The sequence below is a fragment of the Anomaloglossus baeobatrachus genome, chromosome 6 (genome assembly GCF_048569485.1).
Source record: "Anomaloglossus baeobatrachus isolate aAnoBae1 chromosome 6, aAnoBae1.hap1, whole genome shotgun sequence".
Taxonomy (NCBI): domain Eukaryota; kingdom Metazoa; phylum Chordata; class Amphibia; order Anura; family Aromobatidae; genus Anomaloglossus; species Anomaloglossus baeobatrachus.
The window spans coordinates 538,111,457-538,139,424 of NC_134358.1; the positions used below are offsets into that span (position 1 = coordinate 538,111,457).

Here is a 27,968-nt window from a genome sequence, read left to right on the forward strand (position 1 = left end):
ACGTGCAAATGAGTCCTTAATTGTGTAGATAACTGCACTCAGACTACACAATTGTTTTAAGAAAACTGTCTATTTACCTCTGGGCACCCCTTACCAAATAAATCAAATAATCAAATATTGTGCTCCCTGAATATAAAAAAACCCAAAACTAAACACTTTGTCCCCAACCTGAATAAATATACACTGCCCCTTGGTAATAAAACAAAAAACCCTCCTTTGTGACCCAATATTCTGCTCACGCTCCTGTTGAATGATGCTGGTGGCACAATGCTATCAATGTGGCACCTCAATATGCCGTGACACCCCGATTAGGAAAAACTGGTATGTGATAGTTACCTTTGGACAGAAAATTGAATTTTGGTTGCACGTAGAGCAGTAGTATATATATATATATATATATATATATATATATATATATATGAAAAAATAAAAAAAACAGTCGCACTCTGCAATAACTAAGTAATACTAAATTGGAGGTATTTCGAATATTAACATGCATTATAATATGAGCCCAGCGCCACTTCACGGGGCTAATATTATAATGCATTTTAATATTCTTAATACCTCCAATTTATTTATTAGGTAGTGCATTACTGTGTTATTGCAGGGTGCGACTGTTTTTGTTTTTTTTTTTTCATATATTGTATCATGAACAGATATGCACCTATTCACATTGGGAGTCCAGTTTGAAATCAGGCAAGTATCGGCTTGGGAGACCAGCTGGGAATCCCTGGTTTCATTCTTTTTTGTATATATATATATATATATATATATATATATATATATATATATATAAAATTAATATTATCATATATTGGGCAATGTCAGTGTATCAGAAAAATACAAGTTTCCAGGTGTCTGGAAAATTATAGATGTGTTTTGTGTATAATTAATACTGTAATACCTTTTGTGAAATTAAAAAAAATAGCTTTGGGTCAGTAAATCCCCCTGTTCTTCTGCAGAGACCTGAGTCCCAGATTATGATTCACAAATTTCTATAATCTGGAGAACGGTCGGAGTCTAATTTTCCTAAAACAGCTCCTCAGCTCCCTCTAGTGGTGGTTGCAGGCAGAATAATTTTTTATTATGTAACCCTTTGTCTATGTAGGAGATTCGTAGTTCTTTATTAGGGAAAAAAAAATGCTCGGACCTTAATGACCTTTATTTTGCTATTAATCAGCGTAAATATAGAACTTTGAAATAGCAAAATATGGATTTGTGTTTCTGACCACCCAATACTCAGCTGTGGAGTGGCATTGCCATGTCTTCTTGGCATCGTATTGTAGACATCTGATGCCCTGCTTGGCACACCCTTCCAATGTAGCTGTTAATTAAGATGCAGACGAGCTGGACAAGTTGTTAGAACATTAGTTATTATTTTGCCTCCTCTGGATAAATGAAAATGTAATTTTTTTTTCAGCTAAAAACAAATAATATTTTATTATTTTTATGTTAATTGGGCAAAAAGAAGGAATTGATTTAAAAAAAAAAGTGTCACATTAACCGGACCGGCGCCGCCACTGTATAGTTAGCTTTGTCTTTCCATCCAGAGAGGAAAGCAGCACTGAATATGGATCAGTGGCGCCAGTCCCGAAAATCAATATCCCATTTTTTTCCTCTCCCATTCCAGGGACTTTAATAAGGGCTTTTCCAGTGATAGATAATCCCTTTTAATATTTGTTTACAACAGTCCGCATTTTGCTGAAAAATCTCAGAATTCAGAGCAGAAAGGAACAGAGCTAAGGAAACCACAATAGCGGTAATTTCGAGAGTGTTCCCGGGGACAGCTTACATGTCCAATTTGGCATTCTAATCATTGGCAAGTATGGAACGTCTCAGGTAATCTTGGCACAATTTGATCACTTGAAAGTTTTTCAAATTCCTGTATGAAGAATGATAGAGTTTGAATTACTGTACCATTATACAGACAAGCAAAAGCGTAACAACAATGTTTGAGCTTTTGACTTTCAGGCTCCATATCTCACTATCCATTACAGCTCTGAGTGTGAAACGACCTTCATTATATAGACAATCTTCTTGGCTATCTCACACATTAATATGACTTCCAGCTATTTAGCATATGATTAGTTATGCAGATTCTTGTCAGGTCACTGCATTGTTACTGTTTTGCTCTTAAAAATCCAAGTTCAAATTTTTTATAATTTTGTTAGTATTTTGTAAATCCACCGTTGGCTTTCAACACTGCCTGAATCCCTCTGTTGTCGATCAGATTCAAGAAGGTCTCGACCGAAATCTAATCCCAGGTCTCTTCTACACATTCCCAATGTTACTGCATACTGGTCAGCTCATTTGGGTATATATAGTATACAGCTTTTCTTCAACTCTACCCACAAGTGTTCAATTGGGTTGAGGTCTGGGCACTGTGGGGACAATCCAGCTCCTCTACTTCATTGTGATTGAACCATTTCTTCTCCAATCTCGCTGTATGCTTAGAATTGTTGTCCTGCTGAATACTGAGCACCTGAGCATGGTAGTGCCCGCTCATCACTAGTTACGAGTACTGAGCACCAGAGCATGGTAGTGCCCACTCATTACTAGTTACGAGTACTGAGCACCCGAGCATGGTAGTGCCCGCTCATCACTAGTTACGAGTACTGAGCACCCGAGCATGGTAGTGCCCGCTCATCACTAGTTACGAGTACTGAGCACCTGAGCATGGTAGTGCCCACTCATTACTAGTTACGAGTACTGAGCACCCGAGCATGGTAGTGCCCGCTCATCACTAGTTACAAGTACCGAGCACCCGAGCATGGTAGAGCTCGCTCATCACTAGTTACGAGTACTGAGCACCTGAGCATGGTAGTGCCCGCTCATCACTAGTTACGAGTACTGAGCACCCGAGCATGGTAGAGCTCGCTCATCACTAGTTACAAGTACAGAGCACCTGAGCATGGTAGTGCCCACTCATCACTAGTTACCAGTACTGAGCACCCGAGCATGGTAGTGCCCACTCATTACTAGTTACGAGTACTGAGCACCTGAGCATAGTAGTGCCCGCTCATCACTAGTTACGAGTACTGAGCACCCGAGCATGATAGTGCCCGCTCATCACTAGTTACGAGTACTGAGCACCCGAGCATGGTAGAGCTCGCTCATCACTAGTTACGAGTACTGAGCACCTGAGCATGGTAGTGCCCGCTCATCACTAGTTACGAGTACTGAGCACCCGAGCATGGTAGAGCTCGCTCATCACTAGTTACAAGTACTGAGCACCTGAGCATAGTAGTGCCCGCTCATCACTAGTTACGAGTACTGAGCATGGTAGTGCCCGATCATCACTAGTTACGAGTACTGAGCATGGTAGTGCCCGCTCATCACTTCTAGGGATCGATTTTGTCCACAGTGTTGATACATTGCTGATCTTTAGGATCCTGTAACACTATGTAGAAACATAAGCATAAACATTGTAAAAATGTAATTTTGTGAAACTTCAATGTTTGCAGGTGGCTGGTCCTGGCCATCGCTATGTGTCGCTTCTACATTGAAAAAGGAACACACAAGGGGCTGTACAAGAGTATTCAGAAGACACTTAAATTTTTCCAGACATTTGCTTTACTTGAGGTAAATTGCTTTCTTTTCCTTTGTGTATTGAGTGTCGATGTCCATTGCTGTGGATTTTACCTGCAAATATGCACAGGTTAAATCCACAGAGGATAACGGTACCCGGCAGGTTGGTTAAATTGTACAAATCTCATTAATAAGGTGCAGATTTAATCCACCTTGAGATGTTGTGCAGAATCTAACATTCCAGCTGCCATTCAATGTAGCATGGATACCACATGGGGTAAATCCACAACAAAATCATCATATTCTGCGGACAGATTTTGTGAATGAGTTACGGCAGAACATTTACACCTGAGCAATGCGTTTATGTGAGTTTGTTGGACTTCCCATTTCAATATTATGAGAAGCAGGCTGAATTCACATGTACGGACCCCAACCCCCGCACTAAATCTGGCTTTACACGCTACAATGTATCTTACGATGTGTCGGCGGGGTCACGTCGTAAGTGACGCACACATATCGTTAGTAATATTGTAGCGTGTGAAACCTCCGTGCGATTGAGCGTTAAAACGTTCATCGCACACACGTCGTTCAATTACTAAAAATTGAACGTCAGGTTGTTCATTGTACCCGGGGTAGCGCACATTGCTGTGTGTGACACCCCAGGAACGATGAACACAGCTTACCTGCGTCCCGTGGCTCCCGCCGGCAATGAGGAAGGAAGGAGGTGGGCGGGATGTTTACGTCCCGCTCAGCTCCGCCCCTCTGCTTCTATTGGCCGGCTGCTGCATGACGTCGCGGTGACGCCGAACGTCCCTCCCACTCCAGGAAGTGGATGTTCGCCGCCCACATCCAGGTCGTATGTTAGGGTAAGTACGTGTGACGGCAATTAATCGTTTGTGCGACACGTTCAACAAATTGAACGTGCCGCACATACGATGGGGACCGGTACGATCGCATACGATATCGTATGCACAATCGTAAGGTGTAAAGCAGGCTTTACTGTGGATCCCATACGCCTAGGCTGTTATTTAAGGTCAGGAGACCCGCAGTCCGTACACAGACATGTAAATTCAGCCTTATTATAGAGTTGGGCATCCTTTTGCAGCTTCTACTTTTCCGGGGAGTCTTTCTACAAGATTTTGGAGGTATCTGTAAATAGGTATGAAATGCCATAATCAGTGTATTATTTTGTCCCATAAGTATTGGAAGGGGTTGAGGTCAGGGCCTGGTGTACGCTTCCCGCCTTCATTAGGCGCAGTGCACACAACTGGATGTTCAGAAGACGTGTATACGAGATATCTTCCGAAGTTCTGGTCATGCGCAGTACACTCACCATAATAAAGGTATAGGTAACACAGGTGCGGAATACCGATGGAACAGCCACTCTCAGCCTACCAAATTATGGTGGGGTGGCTGCTGGTATTGAGCACGCACTGAACGCACCGGACTGACACCCTCTTAGTGTGCGTGCTCAATACCAGCAGCCACCCCCACAATGATTTGGTAGGTTGAGAGTGGCTGTTCCATCGGTATTCCGCACCTGTGTTACCTATACCTTTATCGTGGTGGGCCGGCTGCATCCTGCGTGTGCTATTGCCATTTTGACCAGAGTTGGCTGGCGGCTTTTTTCGTGAGTTTTTTTGATTTTTCTCCTTGAATTTATGTCCTTTTCGGTGAAATATTTTTGAATACAGTGTAGGGACTCATAAGCGTGAGGACCCTTGACGTTTGGGTTACGAGCTTATGTATTTTGCCCAAAATATGGACCAATACCTCACATTTATTATCGTATTCCATCATTGCACAATTTTCACAGGATGTAGCCAGGCCCTCCAGGGTGTCAGTCCTGTGCGTTCAGTGCACTTTAATAGTGCTGGGCAGCCCGCCTGATCTAATAGAAGGGCGTGATCAATAAGCTGTGAGCCGGACACTGTGCATTGCGCATACCTGTGTGACTGGTGCCCTATGTAAAACCCTATTAGTGTGCGTGCTCAATACCAGCAGCCACCCCCACCATGGTTTGGTAGGTTGAGAGTGGCTGTTCCATCGGTATTCCGCACCTGTGTTACCTATACCTTTATCATGGTGGGCCGGCTGCATCCTGCGAGTGCTATTGCCATTTTGACCTGAGATGGCTGGTGGCTTTTTTCTGGTGAGTTTTTTTTATTTTTCTCTTTGAATTTATGTCCTTTTCGGTGAAATATGCGCAGTACACCTAATAAAGCCACCTGGCTTTTGAGGTGCACTGACGCTGCCAAAATGAGCCGGGCACAAGATTTCTGGGAGCTGGCAGTGATTCCAACTCTTGGAAATCATGTCATCACTCCCACAGGGGAATAATAACACAGCAATAGGGGGACTATGGACATAGTAGGAAATCGGGGGTCCTAGGCTGACCCTCAGGCTGGAGAGCCCTAGCTATCCATACTCACAGAGATACCCCTGAAGGTGGGGATATTGGAGTCTCCTTCCTGGTCCTGCTCCTTAGTAGCCCTGATCTTATACCCTCTACCGGGGGGGCTGGGACAGGAGTGTGATTTCCTACACGAATAGACAGACAGGGGAAACCAAAACTCTGTTACACAGCACACACACACAGAAGTATAAGAGATAAGAAGGACAACAAGAGCAGGCAGGAAACAATAAGACAATGGGTAAACTCCACAGCAACACCAAGCACAGGCGACTCTGTCTCCAGCAAATCCGGGACACCACGGCACACACACCAACATAGTAGAAACTATAGTCGGCGTGAGTGGAAGATCTCCTCCAACCTAAGTATGGGAGGAGCAGATGTGATAGGCTTACTTACAACATGTGATCACAGAAGCCTGACAAGCAGACTAGCAGAAGTTAACTCTTACTAGCCTGTCTATGAATGAGCACACATCAGGTGGACAACCAAGTCTGCCTATGTAGATAAGAAACACAAGTGAAACTATCGAGCAGAGTGTCAGAATCTGCAATGTGAACAGCGTTTGATGCTGCCATGACAGTCAGTGGTTGGAAAAGTGGGCAAAACTGCTTAGGGAGGAAGCGTGACTGACCGCAGCCTGAAACATCATCATAATTTATGCCATAAAAGTGGCATCTGATATCTGACGGAAGTATTTCTTGCGGTGGTGCACAACACCACATTGGGCCCATCTTACTCCAGCGCACTGTGCAGGACTCCAGTGTCTTATTTTATGTGCTTTGTATTGTATTATGAGTGTTATCGGATCTAATCTATTATTTCTTTGTTCTCTATTTCAGTTGGTTCACTGCGCACTTGGTGAGTATATTCTCTGCTATTAGGTGACATCCCCCAAAAAAGTATCTTTAGCAGAGACAAACACATTAGATAGGTGTCCACAGAACTTTTATTCCGACCGCCCCTATCTCTGTGGCGCCCCTGACCTGGTCAGGCACCACTGAGTACTGCACCCATGCTGGGGACAGTACAATACAGGTAATCCAGATGGCTGACAGGGGTGTGGAACACAGGCGCATAGTGACCAGGTCTCACACATGTACCCATGAGAGGACCCCTGGGGATCCCAGGAGGGGGCAAGCCTTCACCTTCACTGGAATAGTGGAGGGGGTAGAGCCTCCATCTCCTCTCAAGGGGTGTGGTAAGAGAGTCTGGTTGCTAGGTGGCGTAGGCAAGAACAGGAGAGGAGGGGCAGTGAGCCAGTTCAGTGTAGAGTCCAGGGAGCTCAAGTGAGGAGCAGATCCCTGGAGCTGTGCAATCTGACAGCGTCCGCGCAGTGGCTATTGACGGGGGAGAACGGTCAACTAGGAGTGCTGCCTGAAAGCCAGCTTCAGCTAGGGAGTGCAACGGAGTGGGAAGTAAGGAGACTGCTAGAGAGCACCAGGCCCAATCGGGCGGCAGATCCCGAAGCGGGGATAGATTCAACTTTCTTCTGCTAAACCTGCCGGTGTGGGGCTCTTAAAGCCCACACCACAACACTACAAAAGCCGCAGCCACGTAACCACAAGTTAGGGCCCATAGGTCATAGGAGGCAAGAGGCTGGAGTGGCCTGGTCCGGGGAACAAGCACACGGCAAAACAAGAAGGGGAGAGAGGCTTGGAGCATCTTCCCTGGGTGACCCCCATAGGGACTCAAAGTCGGGGTTACCCCAAACCACCAAGGGCTAAGGAAGGCGAGTCAGTAGTCACCCTCATAAAGTCAGCCTGAAGGATACCTGGTTCCACCTGGTTCGTCCCAGCTACGCCCGGGTTACTCACCCTGCCATCAAATGTGAGTAAAAACCCTGAAAGACACTCTGCCTGTGTGGTCATTCTGCGACTTGTAGTACTACGCATCTACACCGGGCCCTGGGGCTTGCCTCACTCTCAGGAGGCTACTACATCTGACTGCACATATCATCAGCCCCAGGCACCCCTAACCTGCAGTGGCGGTCCCCACTGACCGCAATACTGAGAGTGGCGTCACGATCAAAACCGAAGATTCCCTACCTGTGACCAGCACCAGCTACGTGGAGTCCCTGAAGGTATGCACCGACACAACACCTGCGGGGCTTCACATCTGGCGTCACGAATAGGATAAGGACTAGACCTGTTCAGACAGGTGACCATGTGCCTGGGCGGTCCGCTTGAAAAATTGGAAGCGCCGCCATATTGCCACCATGAAAAGCGCGCTGAAAAACAACAGCAGCCCGCGCTGGAAGAAGTTACCGCCCACGAAGAGGTGTGGCTACCCAGAGATCCCCTGCAGAGTTCTGACCTTGCCGGCTATGAGGGCGGAAGCGTCCAGAAACGGCGAGATAGAAGGGAAGCCACAAACCTGCTGCTGCGGAGAGCAGAAATGGAATCCAGACGCGGATACCCAGAACCAGGCTCTGCTGCCTGGTGGTGCCGGGAGCTTGCCCTCTTCTGTGATCAGCTGGAGGCCAGGATTATGCGACGGCTCTATGAGGAACGCAAGGAGCTTCTAGAGAAGGCTGCAGCGGTCCGGACCTATGAGGAGAGAGCCGCGCGGAGCCTGCCGGATCGAGCGGCGACGACGATTCAGACCCCGATGGGTGAGTCCGGTGTTGTCCCGGCTAGAACAAGAGCCCCGACCCTAGCTGCTACGACCGCGGTCCCAGAGGAGGCGCCCGGTGCGGCGACGCTGAGTGAGGCCGCAGCCACGCTAGGTGCGGCCCGCCAAGCCCAGGCCGCTGCAGCGATGCCCCGCCTGTCCCGCAGGGCTCCGACCACCACGGCAGTGCTCATCCGTGCTGCAGGTGTGACGCTGACCCAGGCTGCCACCCTGCTGAACCCGGTCCGCCAAGACCCCAACGCAGCAGCGACGCTCGTCCGCGCCGCAAGTGATATGCTGAACCAGGCCGCAGCCCCGCCGGGTGCGGCCCGCCAAGCTCCGATCACTGCAGCGACGCCCGGCTCAGCCTGCACGGACCCCATCGAGGCTGCGACGCCAAGTGAGACCGCGGCTGCAGTGTCCAGTCCGGCCCGCCAGGAACCGGCCGCGACAGAAACGCCAATTCAGGCCGCCGCCATACAGGGCGCGGCTCGCCAAGACCAGGCCGCCGCCATACAAGGCGCGGCCCGCCAAGACAAGACAGACGTACCATTTACCCCGGCCTGCAAGGCCAGAGCTGACGCCGCTCCCCAGTCCACGGAGGTCCCTGACAGGAAGCCCATGATAGGAGAGGAGCCCGACTACTGGCGGCTGAAGGCTGACATGGAGGCCAAGTTCCCCCAGTGGTTGGTGGATCTGTACCTGCGCCCTCCACGCACCTCCAAGGAGATTCAGGCAATCCCTGCAGCCGCGCCAAAGAGTCCCCCACCTGGGCCTGCCGAAGAGCATCCCTCCCCGGCGCTGCCACCGACGGAGTGCCAAGAAGAACTAAGGGGGAGAGGAGGCCAGGAAGCAGAAGGGCTGACTCCGACGCCAACCGCAGCAGACCCCTACCCAGAGCCGGAGATGCTGCCCTATTCCCGCTGGGAGGAGGAAGACTTGACACCGTCAGCAGATGAAGATCAACCCAAAGACCTCACCTGGGAGCCCACAGGCATGAATCCAGCCCGCAAGACACGGCGCAGCAGAACACAGGTTGCTCCAGCACCACAATCCCCAGAGCAGAGAGAAGTCACGGTCAGAGACCTGGAGGAGAAAAGGTGCCTAAGAAGGTCCAAAGCCCAGGCCAGAGGACCCCTGTGTTATGGCGTAGTGGAAGATTTCAATCTGAGAAGTGGTTATGGATTCATTGTAGCCCCTGGCATCAAGGAGGGGATATTTGTTAACAGGAGAGATGTAAGCGCTCATCTGCCTAGAGGACACCCTGGCAGAAATCTAAAGATGGGAGACTCAGTTCAGTTCACCATGCATCAGGGCGAAAGGGGATTGTATGCCCTGGACGTAGCGCTATGTCCCAGCAAACCTTACAGCCATCCCATGCTACAGGAAAGACAAGAAAGACAAGAAAGACAAGAAAGAAAAGACAGAGATAAAGAACCAGATGTAGAAACAGACGAAGACCAAGAAAGGAAAGATAAAGAACCTACAGATGAAACAACCACAGACAAAGATCCTACAGATGAAACAACCACAGACAAAGATCCTACAGATGAAACAACCACGGACGACGACGGAGAGCAAGAAAGTCACAGGTGCCGGTGCCCTACATGCCCACGCCCTGGTGAAATGGAGGAGTAGAGTAGAGAGAAGTAAAGAAATACAGCAAGTTACCAGTTGAAGTTTTGACAAGTTTTGTTTGCAACGTTTAAGAAATGCGCCCACAAAAACTATTGTGAGAAAACCATAAACCTTAAGGCTATGAACTTGCTATAGCCACAAACTCTCGCAGTGTAAATAGTTACACCAGTGGCACCACCACCAGGGCCAGCCTGTTTAGGGGCTTGGCTCGTCTGCAACCAGGGGGGCCCGTCCGTAGAAAAGGGCCTTGGCTCACCTGCGACCAGAGAGCACGCCTGTTTATGGGGCCTTGGCTCACCACCACAAAGAGGGTACCTGGTCAGCACCAACTGTGGAGGCCGCCTCTGCATCCTGCCAGAAGAGGCTGAAGGCGCGGATCCACCAGGCCAGGTATACCCTGAAACCACCAGCCCATGAAAGCCGCCTCTACATCCTGCCAGAAGTGGCTGAAGCCGAGGCCAACGGGAGAGGAAGATTGGAGGAAAGGTCTGGGGAAACGGATGGCCCAGACCTGGTTACCAACAGGACCGGTGACCTGCCTCCTGAGAGGGTTTTGGGTGGGTTAACGGACTTGTGGGTGGAGGGTGGTGATGTACGATAACTGGTGATCTTAAAATGTTTTAATGTTTTATGCATTTTAAAATGTTGTCTTGCAGCCCGAGGACGTGCTGGTGATAACTAAGGGGGAATGTGGCGCCCCTGACCTGGTCAGGCACCACTGAGTACTGCACCCATGCTGGGGACAGTACAATACAGGTAATCCAGATGGCTGACAGGGGTGTGGAACACAGGCGCATAGTGACCAGGTCTCACACATGTACCCATGAGAGGACCCCTGGGGATCCCAGGAGGGGGCAAGCCTTCACCTTCACTGGAATAGTGGAGGGGGTAGAGCCTCCATCTCCTCTCAAGGGGTGTGGTAAGAGAGTCTGGTTGCTAGGTGGCGTAGGCAAGAACAGGAGAGGAGGGGCAGTGAGCCAGTTCAGTGTAGAGTCCAGGGAGCTCAAGTGAGGAGCAGATCCCTGGAGCTGTGCAATCTGACAGCGTCCGCGCAGTGGCTATTGACGGGGGAGAACGGTCAACTAGGAGTGCTGCCTGAAAGCCAGCTTCAGCTAGGGAGTGCAACGGAGTGGGAAGTAAGGAGACTGCTAGAGAGCACCAGGCCCAACCGGGCGGCAGATCCCGAAGCGGGGATAGATTCAACTTTCTTCTGCTAAACCTGCCGGTGTGGGGCTCTTAAAGCCCACACCACAACACTACAAAAGCCGCAGCCACGTAACCACAAGTTAGGGCCCATAGGTCATAGGAGGCAAGAGGCTGGAGTGGCCTGGTCCGGGGAACAAGCACACGGCAAAACAAGAAGGGGAGAGAGGCTTGGAGCATCTTCCCTGGGTGACCCCCATAGGGACTCAAAGTCGGGGTTACCCCAAACCACCAAGGGCTAAGGAAGGCGAGTCAGTAGTCACCCTCATAAAGTCAGCCTGAAGGATACCTGGTTCCACCTGGTTCGTCCCAGCTACGCCCGGGTTACTCACCCTGCCATCAAATGTGAGTAAAAACCCTGAAAGACACTCTGCCTGTGTGGTCATTCTGCGACTTGTAGTACTACGCATCTACACCGGGCCCTGGGGCTTGCCTCACTCTCAGGAGGCTACTACATCTGACTGCACATATCATCAGCCCCAGGCACCCCTAACCTGCAGTGGCGGTCCCCACTGACCGCAATACTGAGAGTGGCGTCACGATCAAAACCGAAGATTCCCTACCTGTGACCAGCACCAGCTACGTGGAGTCCCTGAAGGTATGCACCGACACAACACCTGCGGGGCTTCACATCTCCCTATATACATGCATGCATAGCTTGGTTATTTCAATGCGGAGATCAGAAGCCAAAACATCTATTAAAGTCTTGTCTCTTTGCAAAACAAAAAGAGCATACTAAAATCCAACATGCGCAATCATTTTTCCCAAAATCTGCCATTGGAAGATAAGAGTGGTTACGTGTGGACACCGAGCACCGCAGCTGGAGACATTATTTCTAGGTGCATGAGCTCGTAAAGGGGTTGTCTGCTCATAAGTCAATATCAGATCACTGGGGGTCTTACATCCGGCATCCCTACTGATCAGCTGCTGACAGGGACTTTAGTCTCTTATGGGTACTTTGCACGCTGCGACATCGCTAGTCAATGCTAGCGATGCCGAGCGCAATAGTACCGCCCCCATCGCACATGCGAAATCTGGTGATAGCTGCCGTAGCGAACATTATCGCTACGGAAGCTTCACATGCACTTACCTGCCCTGCGACGTCGCTCTGGACGGTGACCCGCCTCCTTACTAAGGTGACAGGTCGTGCGGCATCATAGCGACGTCACATGGCAGCCAGCCAATAGAAGCGGAGGGGCGGAGATGAGTGGGACATAACATCCCGCCCACCTCCTTCCTTCCACATAGCCGGTGGACGCAGGTAAGGAGATGTTCCTCGCTCCTGCGGCTTCACACACAGCGATGTGTGCTGCCGCAGGAACGAGGAACAACATCGTAACATCGGTCGTCCCGAAATTATGGAAATGACCGACACTACACAGATCGCCGATTTACGACGCTTTTGGGATCGTAAATCGGCGCATCTAGGCTTTACACGTTGCGACATCGTTACCGGCGCCGGATCTGCGTCACTTTCGATTTGACCCCGACGATATCGCAGTAGCGATGTCGCAACGTGAAAAGTACCCCTTACACTGAATGTAGCAATGCTGTTCAGTGTTTACATTTGGACCCCAACACAGCTAATAACAGCTGATTGGTGGTGGTCCAGGACCTGACATTGATACCCTATACTGAGGATAGTTACTAATACCATTATTAGTTGTTAAATGGTTACGACCATCTTCATAGATGAATATTTATTGTAAAAACTAGCCTTTTTGCAATTTACTGCCTATTACAAATTTGCAGTCGTTCTCGATATATTAACACTTTTCTTTCTTTTGTTTACATTTCATTGCTGAGGAGACCGACCTTCAACTATCATCCTCTAGCTTGCAAGCACTGCACTGAGGTTGGCTGGGATTAGTAGGGAACAGTGATCTCTCCAAAAGCTTCAAAATAGTGCTTACAGGCTCAATAAAAACAGCTTGTAAGCACTGCACATTTTCTGCTATCTAGGAGCGGTGGTCAGTCTCCAAGGCAAAGAGCTGTAATGAAAGAAAAGTGTTAATATCTCAGAAATGGCAGAAAATTTTAATAAGCAGTAAATACTTCTTTTTATAAGCACTATCCAAGTACGAAAATGGGAATAGCCGTTTCAAGCGCACCAATCGCCAGGATTTTCCTATATACCCTAAAGCCAGTACTATACTGGCGATATCAGACTGACTCTATACATACCTTTAGTGGTCAGCTCGGATGTTTAGGTTTTGAAACACAAGCAAGTAAAGTTTGTAAAATGAGCAGCTTTTTGAATGGCAGCAGCTGCCGATCAGCTGATAGCTGGGGGGGGCATTCATAGTTATCCCCTACCCCTACCTGTTGTTCCTCCCCTGTTATTTATGCTAATTCTATTATAGAATCATTTCACTGACTGACTATAAGGATCTGTGCTGATGTCATACCCATGTGACCAGAAGGGGCGGGGTCTCAGCCAACATAGCTGACACAAGGAAGCAACATTATTTTTCTGTTGGCTGAGGCCCCACCCCTTCTGGTCACATGGGTATAATATCAGCACAGGTCCTTCTAGTCAGTTAGTAAAACAATTCTATAATAGAAATAGCATCACTATGAATACCAACTCTAGCTATCAGCTGATCGGCAGCTGCTGCCACTCAAAAAGCTGCTCATTTTACAAACTTTACTTGCTTGTGTTTCAAAACCTATACAGCCGATCTCACAACTAAAGATATGTATAGAATCAGCATGATAGCGTCAGTATAGAACTGGATTTAGGTTATATAGGAAAATCCTGGTGATTGGTACTCTTTAATACAGAGATTGAGGCTTGTTGTTACACCGTTTAGCTACATGACCCTCCAGGACATTTTTTTCTATGAGTGGTGAATTTTTCTGATTATGGAACTTTCCCTGAATATTTCTTTAATGTCATGTCATAACCTTCTGTCTTTTTTTTTCCATTCTAAGGAATAGTGCGTACTTCGGTGCTAGTAACTGGGGTCCAAGTCAGTTCCAGAATCTTCATGGTCTGGTTAATTACCAACAGCATCAAACAGGTGAGTGCGAGATTCCAATCTATGTTCTCCATCCAAGAAAAATGGTTTTATTATGCCAATGACAATCTGATCAGAGTGGGATCCGTTTTTCTTAATCTTCATCTTCTCCATTCTGTCAATCTGTGAAAATCGAAACGCACTTGGATGTTATCAGAGTGAGATCTGATTCTTTTCATGGAACCATAGACTTGAATGGCCGAGTGTCATCCAACTCTCAGAGGCAAATTGTGCATTTTATATGTAAAGTCCACCTCACCATGGAGCCCGGGATTCAGCCTCGCCACAGCCAGCACATCCAATCAAGAAAAATAGGAATCCGGCTCTTAAGGGTACTTTACACACAACGATATTGCTAACAATATATCGTCGGGGTCACGGTGTTTGTGACGCACATCCGGCGCCGTTAGCAATATCGTTGTGTGTGACTAAAAGGAGCGGCGATCAATGATCGCAAAAACGTCAAAAATCGTTGATCGTTGACACGTCGCTCCTTTTCATAATATCGTTGGTGGTGCATGCCGCTGGTTGTTCGTCGTTCCTGCGGCACCGCACATCGCTGTGTGTGACACCGCAGGAGCGACGAACATCTCCTTACCTGCCTCCACCGGCAATGAGGAAGGAAGAAGGTGGGCGGCATGTTCCGGTCGCTCATCTCCGCCCCTCCTCTGCTATTGGGCGGCCGCTTAGTGACGTCGCTGTGACGCCGCACGCACCTCCCCCTTAAAGGAGAGATTGTTCGGTGTTTCCAGCGACGTCGCTAATCAGGTATGTGCGTGTGACGCTGCCGTAGTCATATTGTTCGCTACGGCAGCGACCACACCTATGAAGAAACAGCGACGTGGGCGGGTGATATCGCGCATGACATCGCTAGCAATCGCTAGTGATGTCGCAGCGTGTAAAGCCCCCTTAAGTCTACGCTGTCTATAAAGTAGACAGGATTAGGATTAGTAAATCTGTCCGGTACCCATCTGCATATTTCCAAATTTGTCCCATTTTTCCACATCTAATTATCCAAAAGGAGCTGTTTTGAGGGTATTCCAAGATGGATCAAGGTAGATGTAAAGAGAATCTTTCACTGCATTTTTAAACAATATTTAAATGGAGTTCCTCCTCCAATTGCAATTTTGGAAAACATTTTGCTTTTCTTCTATGCCCCTCCATTTCAAAATAATGCCCCCCTAGTAATAAAGCTGCAAATTTTCCATTCAAACAGTTGGGCAGAATTGCATTCTTTTTCATTTAACCTCCCTTTTAATTTTTTTCCCTTTTCTTAAGTATGTTATATGATAAAAAGAAACTCCTTCTCGTCCGGCAAAGAAATAAGACCTTATTGTCACAATCATGTTGGGATAGTGGGGAATTAGGGCTACTAAGCTGTCCCTCAAGCTAGGTGACCCTACGGTATCCCTGACCTCAGGGATACTCCTGATGGTGGAGAGGCCGGAGTCTCCTTCCTGGCCCTACTCCTGGCCAGTGCTGATCTGATTCCTCCTCCCCTTCCCCTAGGGAGGGACGGGACAGGAGTGTGTAGAAACCACAGATAAAGACAGACAAGGGAAAAGTAAACCTCTGTCACACCGCACACACACACAAAGGTTAAGACAATAAGAAATTCAGGAGGAAAACAAGAGCAGGGAGGAAACAATAAGACGGCAAGTAACTCCACAACAACACCAAGCACAGGCTACTCTCTCAGATAGTAGGTCCTGATCTGATTCTCCCTCCCTCTTCCCCAAGGATGGATGGGACAGGAGTGTGCAGAAACCACAGATAAAGACAGATAAGGGAAAACCAAAAAACCTGTCACACAGCACGCACACACAAAGGTAAAGACAATAAGAGACTCAAGGGAAAGCAGGAGCAGGAAGAAATCTACAAAACAACCGGGGTACACCCCACAACTGCACCAAGCAATGAGCACAACTAAAGCACAATTTTCACCAGAGAATCTGGGATACCACACCTCACAGACCAACACAGAATAAACTATAGCTGGCATGGGTAGAAGTTCCAACAGTATAAATAGGAGTAGAGCAGATGTGATAGGTTTCCCCACAACACGTGATTAAATGAGCAGACTAGCAGTGATTAGCTAGCCTGCCTATAAATCAGCACACAGCAGGTCGACACCCAAGTCTGCCTGTGTTGATACCAGAGAAACCATCAGGCAGAGTGTCAGAATCTGTAATCTAAACAGAGCCCAACTCCGCCATGACAGTCGGCGAAGTTTGTGCAAAACTATGTGACACTTATGTGGTTCTGTTGTCGGAAACATTTAAAAAAAAAAAGTTATGTCTCTTGAAATAACGGGAGGAAAATAAGGAAGTGTAAAAATATAAAAAAATTTACTGGTCATGAATAGATTAATTCACCATAACACTGACCTAAATCTGAGACACCGATTTCTGTTCCGCTGCTCTTTAATTTTTTGGCTATTTGGCAAGAACCTTACATGTTACCTTGTATGATTCATGGTTTCTAAATAAGCATGTCCATAATCGATCCTTGGGTTGGGTTGTCACCGGAGGATAGCATTGGGCTCAGGTTACTTTTTGATTTATTCTTTTTTGAAGCTTGTGGTTCTTGGAGCTTCTCCTGGCGAGAAGGCAGATATGTGCCGACGAGGCTGCTGGAGATGAAGCGGAGTTCATTCTTTGAGCTCCTGGGCTGGCTTCCAGGTGTCTCTGTGGACACTGCAGAAAGCGGCACTAGAATTATACACTGAACTCAGAGATGTTAAGGCCCCGTTACATGCAACGACGTATCTAACGATATATCGCTGGGGTCATGATGCACATTCGGCATCGTTAGCGGCGTTGTTGCGTGTGACATGCACAAACAACCGTTAACAATGGTCAATACTCACCAAATCGTCCATCGTTGACATCGTTTTCATAAAATCGTTGATTTTAGAGGACGCAGGTTGTTCGTCGTTCCCAAGGGAGCACACATCGCTGCATGTGACACCTCGGGAACGACGAATTACAGCTCACCTGTGGCCACCGGCAATGAGGAAGGAAGGAGGTGGGCGGGATGTGACATCCGCTCATCTCCGCCCCTCCGATTCTATTGGGCGGCCGCTTAGTGACGCCGCTATGACGCCGCACGAACCGCCCCCTTACAAAAGAGGTGGCTGGCCAGCCACATCGACGTCGCTAGGAAGGTAAGTACGTGTGATGGCTCTTAACGATTTTGTGCGCCACGGGCAGTGATTTGCCCGTGACACACAAACAACGGGGGCGGGTGCTTTCACCAGCGATATCGCTATCGATATCGCAGCGTGTAACACCCTCTTAAGACTTTATCTATGTCCACAACAGCCCTTTTTCTCCCAAATATTGTTCACAACTTTCTATAAATCTGTGTTATTGAGCACTTCTACTCTGCAGAGATAATCTATCCCCCTCACAGGTGCAGCATATCAAGATGCTGAATAAGCAGCATGATTACTGCACAGGTGCGCCCTAGGCTGGCCAACATGATTATTGTACATGTGTGCCTTAGACTGCTCATATTAAAAGGCCACTCTAAAAGTTTTAGCTTTTTGAGTTCAGCTCATGAAAAATGGGAGCAAAAACAAAATTTGCATTTATATTTTTGTTCAGTATAGATACCGGAGATATAAACTCTATGAATGGCCAATTGGGGCCCAGGGCAAAAGATTAAAGTGACACCCTGGGCAATAGATTAAAGTGGGGCCCTGTGCAAAAGATTAAAGTGGGTGCCCCTGGGCAAAAGATTAAAGTGATGTCCTGGGCAAAAGATTAAGGTGATACCCTGGGCAAAAGATTAAAGTAACTCCCTGGGCAAAAGATTAAAGTGGGGGCCTGGGCAAAAAATTAATGTGACGTCCTGGGCAAAAGATTAAGGTGATGCCCTGGTCAAAAAATTAAAGGGACACCCTGGGCAAAAGATTAGAGTGACGCCCTGGGCAAAAGATTAGAGTGACGCCCTGGGCAAAAGATTAAAGTGGGGCCCTGGGCAAAAGATTAAAGTGGGGCCCTGCACGAAAAATTAAAGTGACGCCCTGGGTAAAAAATTAAAGTGGGGCCCTGTGCAAAAGATTAAAGTGACACACTTGGCAAAAGATTAAAGTGGGCCTTGAGAAAAGATTAAAGTGATGCCATGGGCAAAAGATTAAAGTGGGGCCCTATATGTTCACATATTCCACCATCACACTCAATCATTTAGGTTATTTACATACACTGAGTTTAGACCATTTAATATGTGCCATTGACAATATTGAAGTCGGTCAGCTTTTGTTCCCGGCCTCTTTACACAGGCTGATGAAGAATGCTGGGGGCAGAGTGATCACTAGAAGATCAGTCTGTCCCTGTTTAGTATCATACTATCAGCAGCACTTCTACAGTCTGCATGGGGCGATGTGCTGCTGAGAACAGGGATTTTGGTTCCACAATAAATTATCCAATCACACGATGAATGAGCGGCACTGTGCTCGTCGGTCGGGCATTTGATGACCAGTTTACTGCCATAAACTCTTATCTCTGCATCTGGGACTTATAAATGGATGCTACATACACACAGTACACACGCATGTATACATCCAACACACACACACACACACACACACACATACATACATACATACATACATATACACACATACACACACACACACACACACATACATACATACATATACACACACACACACATGCATACATATACACACACACACGCATACATATACACACACACACACACACACACACACATACATACATATACACACACACACACACACACACATACATACATATACACACACACACACACATGCATACATATACACACACACGCATACATATACACACACACACACACACACGCGCATACATATACACACACACATGCATACATATACACATACACATGCATACATATACACACACATGCATACATATACACACACACACACACACGCATACATATACACACACACACACACACATGCATACATATACACACACACACACACATGCATACATATACACACACACATGCATACATATACACACACATGCATACATATACACACACACACACACACACACGCATACATATACACACACACACACATGCATACATATACACACACATGCATACATATACACACACATGCATACATATACACACACACGCATACATACACACACACGCATACACACACACACACACACACACACACACACACACATGCATACATACACACACACACACACACATATACACACACACATGTATATACACACACACATACATATACACACACATACACATACAGAGCACAGATGCATGTATATACTGAGCACATACACACATATTTCTACACATACCGTATACAGCTCTGACAAAAATTAAAAGACCACTGCAAAATTTTTCGTTTTTCTGATTATTCTCTTTATAGGTATATTTTTGACTAAAATGTAAATAGTTTTTTTTATTCTATAAACTACTGACGTCTCCGAATTCCGAGCTATAAATTTTGTATTTATTTTCTGAAATGAGAAATGGTCAAAATAACAGAACAATGCATTGCTTTCAGACCTCAAATAATACAAAGAAAACAAGTTCATAATCATTTAGAAACAACAATACTAATAATGTTTTACCTGAGGAATAATTCAGAAATCAATATTTTGTGGAATAACCATGATTGTTAATCCCAGCTTTCATGCGTCTTGGCCGCTTTCCACCAGCTTTTCACACTGCTTTTGGGTGACCTTATGCCACTCCTGGTGCAAAAATGTAAGCAGTTCTTCTTTGTTTGATGTTACGTCACCACCGGAGTCCGCTCCAGCGACTTCTGCTCCAATCGCGAAGCGACGCTGTGTTCCTGCCGTAGATGGTGCTGGTGATGGGAGAGGAGTCGATAACAGCGGCACCGGTGGGCGCAGGCTCCGATCATCCACTAGGCTGGGTTATCTTGGGATCTGCAGTACCACTGGCTGACTGTGGGTGGCGTGTGTCTTCCAGCTGAAGTTGCCAGCGTTCAGCTACAGCCAATGGGAAGACACCACACCCTTCTTATTTCGCCTCCTGTCTGCTGACCTCTGCCAGAGATAGTTCTGATTTCCTGGCTCCTGGTCCGCCCTGTTCTGTTTTGTGATTCCTGTGTGCTGATTTCTGCTTGTTTCCTGACTACCCTGCTGCCTGCTGTTTTTGTACCTCGCTACCCGATCCGGATTTGACCTCTGCTACGTTTTCTGATTTCGTCCTTGCCATCCGATTCTGTCCCTGTTCTGCTATTCCTGGTTTGACCCTGCCTGATGACTACTCTCATCGGACTGCAGCCTTCCACAGGTAGTGATCTCCAGGGCCCTGTGTAATTCCAAATCCCTGTATAGGGGTTAAAGGGTTTCAGGGTTCTGGGGGTCCTGCTTGGTGAGTGGCTTCCCTCTAGGCTGTCCATTACATCCCATCTGAGTCTGTGGATCCAGGCAGGCGTTACAGATGACTTGTGACTATCCATCTTCCTCTTGATTACATTCCAGAGGTTTTCAATGGGGTTCTGGTCTGGAGATTGGGCTGGCCATGACAGGGTTTTGATGTGGTGGTCCTTCACCCACACATTGATTGACCTAGCTGTGTGGCATGGTGCATTGTCTGGCTGGTAAAAACAGTCCTCAGAGTTGGGGAACATTGTCTGAGCAGAAGGAAGCAACTGTTTTTCCAGGATAACCTTGTATGCAGCTTGATTCATATGTCTTTCACAAAGTTTAATCTGCTCAATTCCAGTCTTGCTGAAGCATCCCCAAATCATCACCGATCCTCCACCAAATTTCACAGTGGGTGCAAGACACTGGCTTGTACTCCCGATCAGGTGTTGGGCAAAGCTGAAAACTAGACTCATCGGAGAAGATTACCTTACTGCAGAAATTGGGCAGATTAAACTTTGTGAAGGACGTATGAATCAAGCCGCAAACAAGGTTATCCTGGAAAAACAGTTGCTTCCTTCTGCTCATGCAATGTTCCCCAATTGATAAAAAAAAATCAAACTACTTTTCTGGATGAAAATGTTACTGTTTTTTTATATTGACACGTAACCACAGCCTAATAGCAAAAAAACAAACAAACAACTATCCTCAAACAGCTTGTGATCCTCTATAATGCAATGTTAAAATCTTACCATTAGAGGGCAGCATTGTCACACATATATTACAGAAGATTACACCAGCTCAGGTCTAAGTTCCGCCAAATTCTATCTATCTATCTATCTATCTATCTATCTATCTATCTATCTATCTATCTATCTATCCCTCTATCTATCTATCTATCTATCCCTCTATCTATCCATCTATCTATCTATCCCTCTATCTATCTATCCCTCTATCTATCTATCTATCTATCTATCTATCCCTCTATCTATCCATCTATCTATCTATCTATCCCTCTATCTATCTATCTATCCCTCTATCTATCCATCTATCTATCTATCCCTCTATCTATCTATCTATCTATCTATCTAGCTATCTATCTAGCTATCCATCCATCTATTTATCTATATCTATCTATCTATCTATCTGTCTACAGTGCCTTGTGAAAGTATTCGGTTCCATTGAATTTTTCAACCTTTTCCCACATTTCAGGCTTCAAACATAAAGATAAAAATGTTAATGTTATGGAGAAGAATCAACAACAAGTGGACACAATTGTAAAGTTGAACGAAATTTATTGCTTATTTTAAGCTTTTATAAAAAATAATAAACTGAAAATTGGGGCGTGCAATATTATTCATCCCCTTTAAGTTAATACTTAGTAGCGCCACCTTTTGCTGCGATTACAGCTGCAGTCGCTTGGGGTATGTCTCTATCAGTTTTGCACATCGAGAGACTGAAATTCTCGCCCAATCTTCCTTTGTAAACAGCTGGAGCTGAGTGAGGTTGGATGGAGGTGTTTGTGAACAGCAGTTTTCAGCTCTTTCCACAGATTCTCGTTTGGGTTCAGGTCTGGACTGTGACTTGGCCATTCTAACACCTGGATACGTTTATTTGTGAACCATACCATTGTAGATTTTGCTTTATGTTTGGGATCATTGTCTTGTTGGAAGACAAATTTTTGTCCCAGTCTCAGGTCTTTTGCAGTTTCCAACAGGATTTCATCAAGAATGGTCCTGTATTTGGCTCCATCCATCTTCCCATCAATTCTAACCATCTTCCCTGTCCCTGCTGAAGAATAGTAGGCCCAAACCATGATGCTGACACCACCATGTTTGACAGTGGGGATGGTGTGTTCAAGGTGATGAGCTTTGTTGCTTTTACGCCAAACATATCGTTTGTCATTGTGCCCAAATAGTTCGATTTTGGTTTCATCTGACAGAGCACCTTCTTCCACATGTTTGGTGTCTCCCAGGTGGATTATGGCAAACTTTAAACGACACTTTTTATGGGTATCTTTGAGAAATGGCTTTCTTCTTGCCACTCTTCCATAAAGGCCAGATTTGTGCAGTGTACGACTGATAGTTGTCCTATGGACAGACTCTCCCACCTCATCTGTAGATCTCTGCAGTTCATCCAGAGTGATCATGGGCCTCTTGGCTGTATCTCTGATCAGTCTTCTCCTTATTTGAGATGAAAGTTTGGATGGACGGCCGGGTCTTGGTAGATTTGCAGTGATATGATACTCCTTCCATTTCAATATGATCGCTTGCACAGTGCTCCTTGGGATGTTTAAAGTTTTGGAAATCTTTTTGTTACCAAATCCGGCTTTAAACGTCTCCACAACAGTATCACGGACCTGCCTGTTGTGTTCCTTGGTCTTCATGATGCTATCTGCGCTTTACACAGAACACTGAGACTATCACAGAGCAGGTGCATTTATAGGAGACTTGATTACACACAGGGGCTTATATTTATCATCATCAGTCATTTAGGACAACATTGGATCATTCAGAGATCCTCAATGACCTTCTGGAGTGAGTTTGCTGCACTGAATGTAAAGGGGATGAATAATATTGCTCGCCCCAATTTTCAGTTATTTTTTGAAAAAGTTTAAAATCAGCAATAAATATCGTTCAACTTCACAATTGTGTCCACTTGTTGATTCTTCACCAGAACATTAACATTTTTTATCTTTATGTTTGAAGCCTGAAATGTGGGAAAAGGTTGAAAAATTCAAGGGGGCTGAGCATACATATATATATATATATATATATATAATTTTTTTTAAAATGTATTTATTCTTTACTGGAAGAATTGGCTATACTGTGAAGACCAGTCTCCATGGGAAAAAATGTATGCCCTGATAAAAGTGTACAACAGTCTGGAATTATTCCAATTTATTTATTTTTTTTATTATTATTATTATTATTTTTTAAACTCTTTGAAATGGTTTTTTTTCCCTATAGATGACCTCTTTAATCAACATTAATCTCAGCCCGTGGGCACTTTAATGTGATGTATCTGTGCTTTATATATGACTGATGTATTACTATCTTGTGTAGTTGATGCTGTTTATATTTTTTTATGTTTTTGTTTTTTTTTAGATCCAGAATGAGGAGAGCGTCCTTCTCTTCCTGGTGGTGTGGACTGTGACCGAGATCACTCGATATTCCTACTACACGTTTAATCTTCTCCATCACTTGCCGTACTTCATTAAATGGGCCAGGTGGGCAGCGTGCGAGGAGCCGGCGTTTTCTGCATGGCTTGGTTCTGTACACTCAGTTACGGGGACAGATGGCTTTGGGCTCGGATGGTTCTGTTCGCAGAGTTTTGATGTCAGTTTAGTAGAACGGGACAGATTGAAGGAATCACACAGTCATCTACTGACATATTGTCACTTTATTCTTCACTGCACCAGATTGCACTTCCCTCTATTTATAAATCAATTATGCCGTCTTCCCACCAGTGTATTTTTTTTTTTTTTTTTTTATTTTGCATAAGACTTTTCTGGTTTGTGAAGAATATCATGATATTCGTGTATTTTTTTTTTTTTTTTTTACATCATTTCATTTTTTTTTATTTTTTTTTTTCATTTTATTTTATTTTCTGTAGAGAAGCCTATAGAAAAGTAAATGAAAAAATAATACAAAAAAAGAATAAACAAAAATAGTTTTTAGTTTTAAGGCAATGTCTAAAGGCCACTTTACACGCAACGAGATGTCGTTGGGGTCACGGAATTCGTGACGCACATCCGTTCTCGTTGCGTGTGACACCTACGTGCGACCGCTAACGATCAAAAATACTCACCTTATCGTTGACACGCTGTTCATTTCCCAAATATCGTTGCTGTTGCAGGATGCAGGTTGATCGTCGTTCCGGCGGCAGCACACATCGCTACGTGTGACACCGCAGGAACGAGGAACATCTCCTTACCTGCGGCCGCCGGCAATGAGGAAGGAAGGAGGCTGGCGAGATGTTTGTCCCACTCATCTCCGCCCCTCCGCTTCTATTGGGCGGCCGCTTAGTGACGCCAAACGAACCGCCCCCTTAGAAAGGAGGCGGTTCGCCGGTCACAGTGACGTCGCTAGGCAGGTAAGTAGTGTGACGGGTCCGAGCTATGTTGTGCGCCACGAGCAGCGATTTGCCCGTGACGCACAACCGACGGGGGTGGGTACGTTCGCTAGCGAGATTGCAGCGTGTAAAGTGGCCTTAAGGGATGGGCGAACCCGCAGATGTTCAGATTCAGTGGGTCCACATGGATATTTTTTTTTTTTTAAATCCAGTTTCGGGACCAGACTTGAACCCGAGCATCTGCCAAATTAAAAAAAGAATGCTGTAGTGGCGCTTTAATATAGCAGAGGAGCCTTTTGGTTCCTTAGGCACCAGGTTGTGACTGTAACCAGTACTGGACTGGGACTAAAACTCACCTCTAGCATTTGAGAGCGCATAGGCCCACTTATTGTGCAGTGAACATGAAATATGTTCATGCACTTATGGGTTATGGGCGGCGTATATGTGACATTTATAGAATACAAAGGGTAAGTAATCAAATAATCTTACAGTCTCTAGTGATGAGTTAATCTCCTAAAATTCCATTTGGGCAGAATTGCTCTAATCAGTTGGCAGATTCAATTTAGCCTGAAATAAAAGTGAATAATCTGCCCCAAAAGATCCCAAATTGTAAAAAAAGATGAGGTCCGAGAAGGGGACTGTCATGGGGTCCTACTCCGATATCACACAATGTGCAGAGCGAGAGATGAGTGAACAATCCCAAAAACGTTTATTACATGTGTGGTGGAGGGCGCGGGGCAGACAGTGTGTAGAAGTCGGGGTGGCAGGGGAACAACAACAGGTCACAGCTCAACCCGTCATTAACCCCTCATCTCCCCGTCACCACACCACACACATGACAGAATCCGTTACAGTCTCAGATGACACACTTGCAAATCTTCAGAGAATAAAGTCCAGTCTCAGTTCTTGCTTAAACATGTAAACTTCTCTCCACATGTCACAGTGTCAGCCATCGGTCCTCTGACACCAGGGCACCATCTACAGTCTAAGGCTTCTTTCTTCCCCTCACTCCTTTTCATGGTCATCTGGGGTCCGCTTCCTTGCAGAGATCTCCCCTCCCCTAAGTGATAGGCCATCCAGACATACCTAACCTAACGACCTGGGGGGGCGCACTGACCTTCTCCAGGGTGTGAGTGTTCCTCCTCTTTCCACCAGCAGGCACCGAGGCTGATCCCCCGACTACCAGACTAAACCCCTCTCTGTGAGGGACACGGTTCCACTCCTTCATCTAGGAACCCGCGTGTCGCAGCCGCAGGGGTGACCCTTAGGGTCCTGATCTCTGTTCAGGGACATCCTATCTTTACATCGTTCCAGTCCCTCCCTCGTCTCTCCCTTACTTCCTGAACTCCACCCTATATATATGCCTATCCTCCTCCTGTCTACCCAGGTGCCAGGGTCTTACAGAGCAACACTGCCACCTGGTGGCAATATCACAAAACCAGATATTTGCAGATAATACACAAGTGCCGGGTACGAATGCAGGGGTGGGCCTGACCCTTAACCCCCCTACACATGCAAACTGGAAGATTCATAAAACAATCCACTAAATAAAGGGTAACATAGTCCAGGAAGATGGATATAGCCAAAGTAATGGGATAAATGCCCCTGGAGATTAGAGTCACAATCCTCCGCTTAGAGATCGATATGGCACTGTGGCTTTAGATACTGATTCTCCATGTAGACTCATCCACCAGTTTTTTCAGGGTAATCAGAGTTTCTCCAAGTGTCTGTGGTGTGTTGGCCTTAATATCAGCATCCCACAAAGGAGGAATCTTACTGCCTTCTTGTCTTCCTCAGCACCTCTCCTTATATCCGGGGGTGTGCAGACAGGTTGGATGGTTTTAACCTTCCCCTTCCCCCTCCCCCGCTTCAGACCTAGGGATGGAGACACTACATGGGGTGATTTTTAGCATTTGAAAAGCAGGGGAGTCATAAATGGACAGTCAGGAAATGTCAGCAGGATTTCATTAAGAACAGATCAAGGCTGCAGATGGTAACTGTCATGCGAGGTAAAGGGCAGTACCAAGCGAGCGGCAAAAGGCAAGGGAAGGGGAGCCCTATATCTAGGGAAGAAGAGGACGCTGACCCATGACAAAACCTACAGCTAGTCCCTGGCGTCCCTCAATACCCTAGATAGGTTCCGCACCTATGTGCCGAGCCAGATACCTGACCCTAGGTATCTCTAGTGCTGGACCCTAAATAGGGAACGGATGGGATGAGCTCTTCATCAACCCCACTAAACGCTAAAGGAAGACACAAAGGAGAAAAAGCAAGAACTACTTATCCACAGGTAACTCAGGCAGGAGCTCAGCAAAGCTTCATCAACAATACTACAGACGGGAGCCAGATATCTGCTTGCAACGAGAGCTAGAATGAACTGAATAATATCACCAGCACCAGTCCAGGGAAGAAGGGAGAATTTAAGTACCAAGAGAATATTGATGATCAGCAGCTGGGTGGAAGGCGAGCTCCTGCTAGGTCCAAAAGGGGGAGAGATAAAAATCCAGCAGTGAATGCTGACAGCAGGAACAATGGAAAGTCAGGGAACGTTCGGCGCAGTCAAAAGCAGTGACCTTCTATTGCCAGAAACCACATGACTGTGTTAGCCATGACACACCCATGACAGTAAGGGGTACTTCTCACATAGCAAGATCGCTGTTGAGTCACGGTTTTTGTGACGCACCAGTGACCTCATCAGCGATCTTGCTGTGTGTGACGCTGAGCAGAAATCTGGCCCCTGCTGTGAAATCGCTGCTCGTTACACACAGTGCTGGTTCATTTTTTGGACGTTGCTTTCCTGCTGTGAAGCACACATCGCTGTGTTTGACAGTGAGAGAGCAACGATCTGAATGTGCAGGGAGCAGGGAGCCGGCTTCTGGCAGCCTGCGGTAAGCTGTAACCAAGGTAAATATCGGGTAACCAAGCGAAGCCCTTTGCTTGGTTACCCAATATTTACCTTGCTTACTAGCGTCCGCCGATCTCAGGCTGCCAGTGCCGGCTCCCTGCTCCATGCACACGTAGCCGGAGTACACATCGGGTTAATAAGCAAAGCGGTTTGCTTATTAACCCGATGTGTAC

The 27,968-nt window shown here is 46.4% G+C and overlaps 1 protein-coding gene across 1 annotated transcript in view; it reads left to right on the forward strand.

Moving 5' to 3' along the window:
• Positions 1-27,968, forward strand: part of HACD1 (3-hydroxyacyl-CoA dehydratase 1) — a 94,502-nt gene that overhangs the window by 53,575 nt on the left and 12,959 nt on the right. The window contains exons 2-5 of the mRNA XM_075316815.1: positions 3,465-3,582; positions 6,784-6,802; positions 14,330-14,418; positions 23,924-24,045. Coding sequence (XP_075172930.1) covers positions 3,465-3,582; positions 6,784-6,802; positions 14,330-14,418; positions 23,924-24,045 — 348 coding nt within the window. The remainder of the gene's footprint in view (positions 1-3,464; positions 3,583-6,783; positions 6,803-14,329; positions 14,419-23,923; positions 24,046-27,968) is intronic.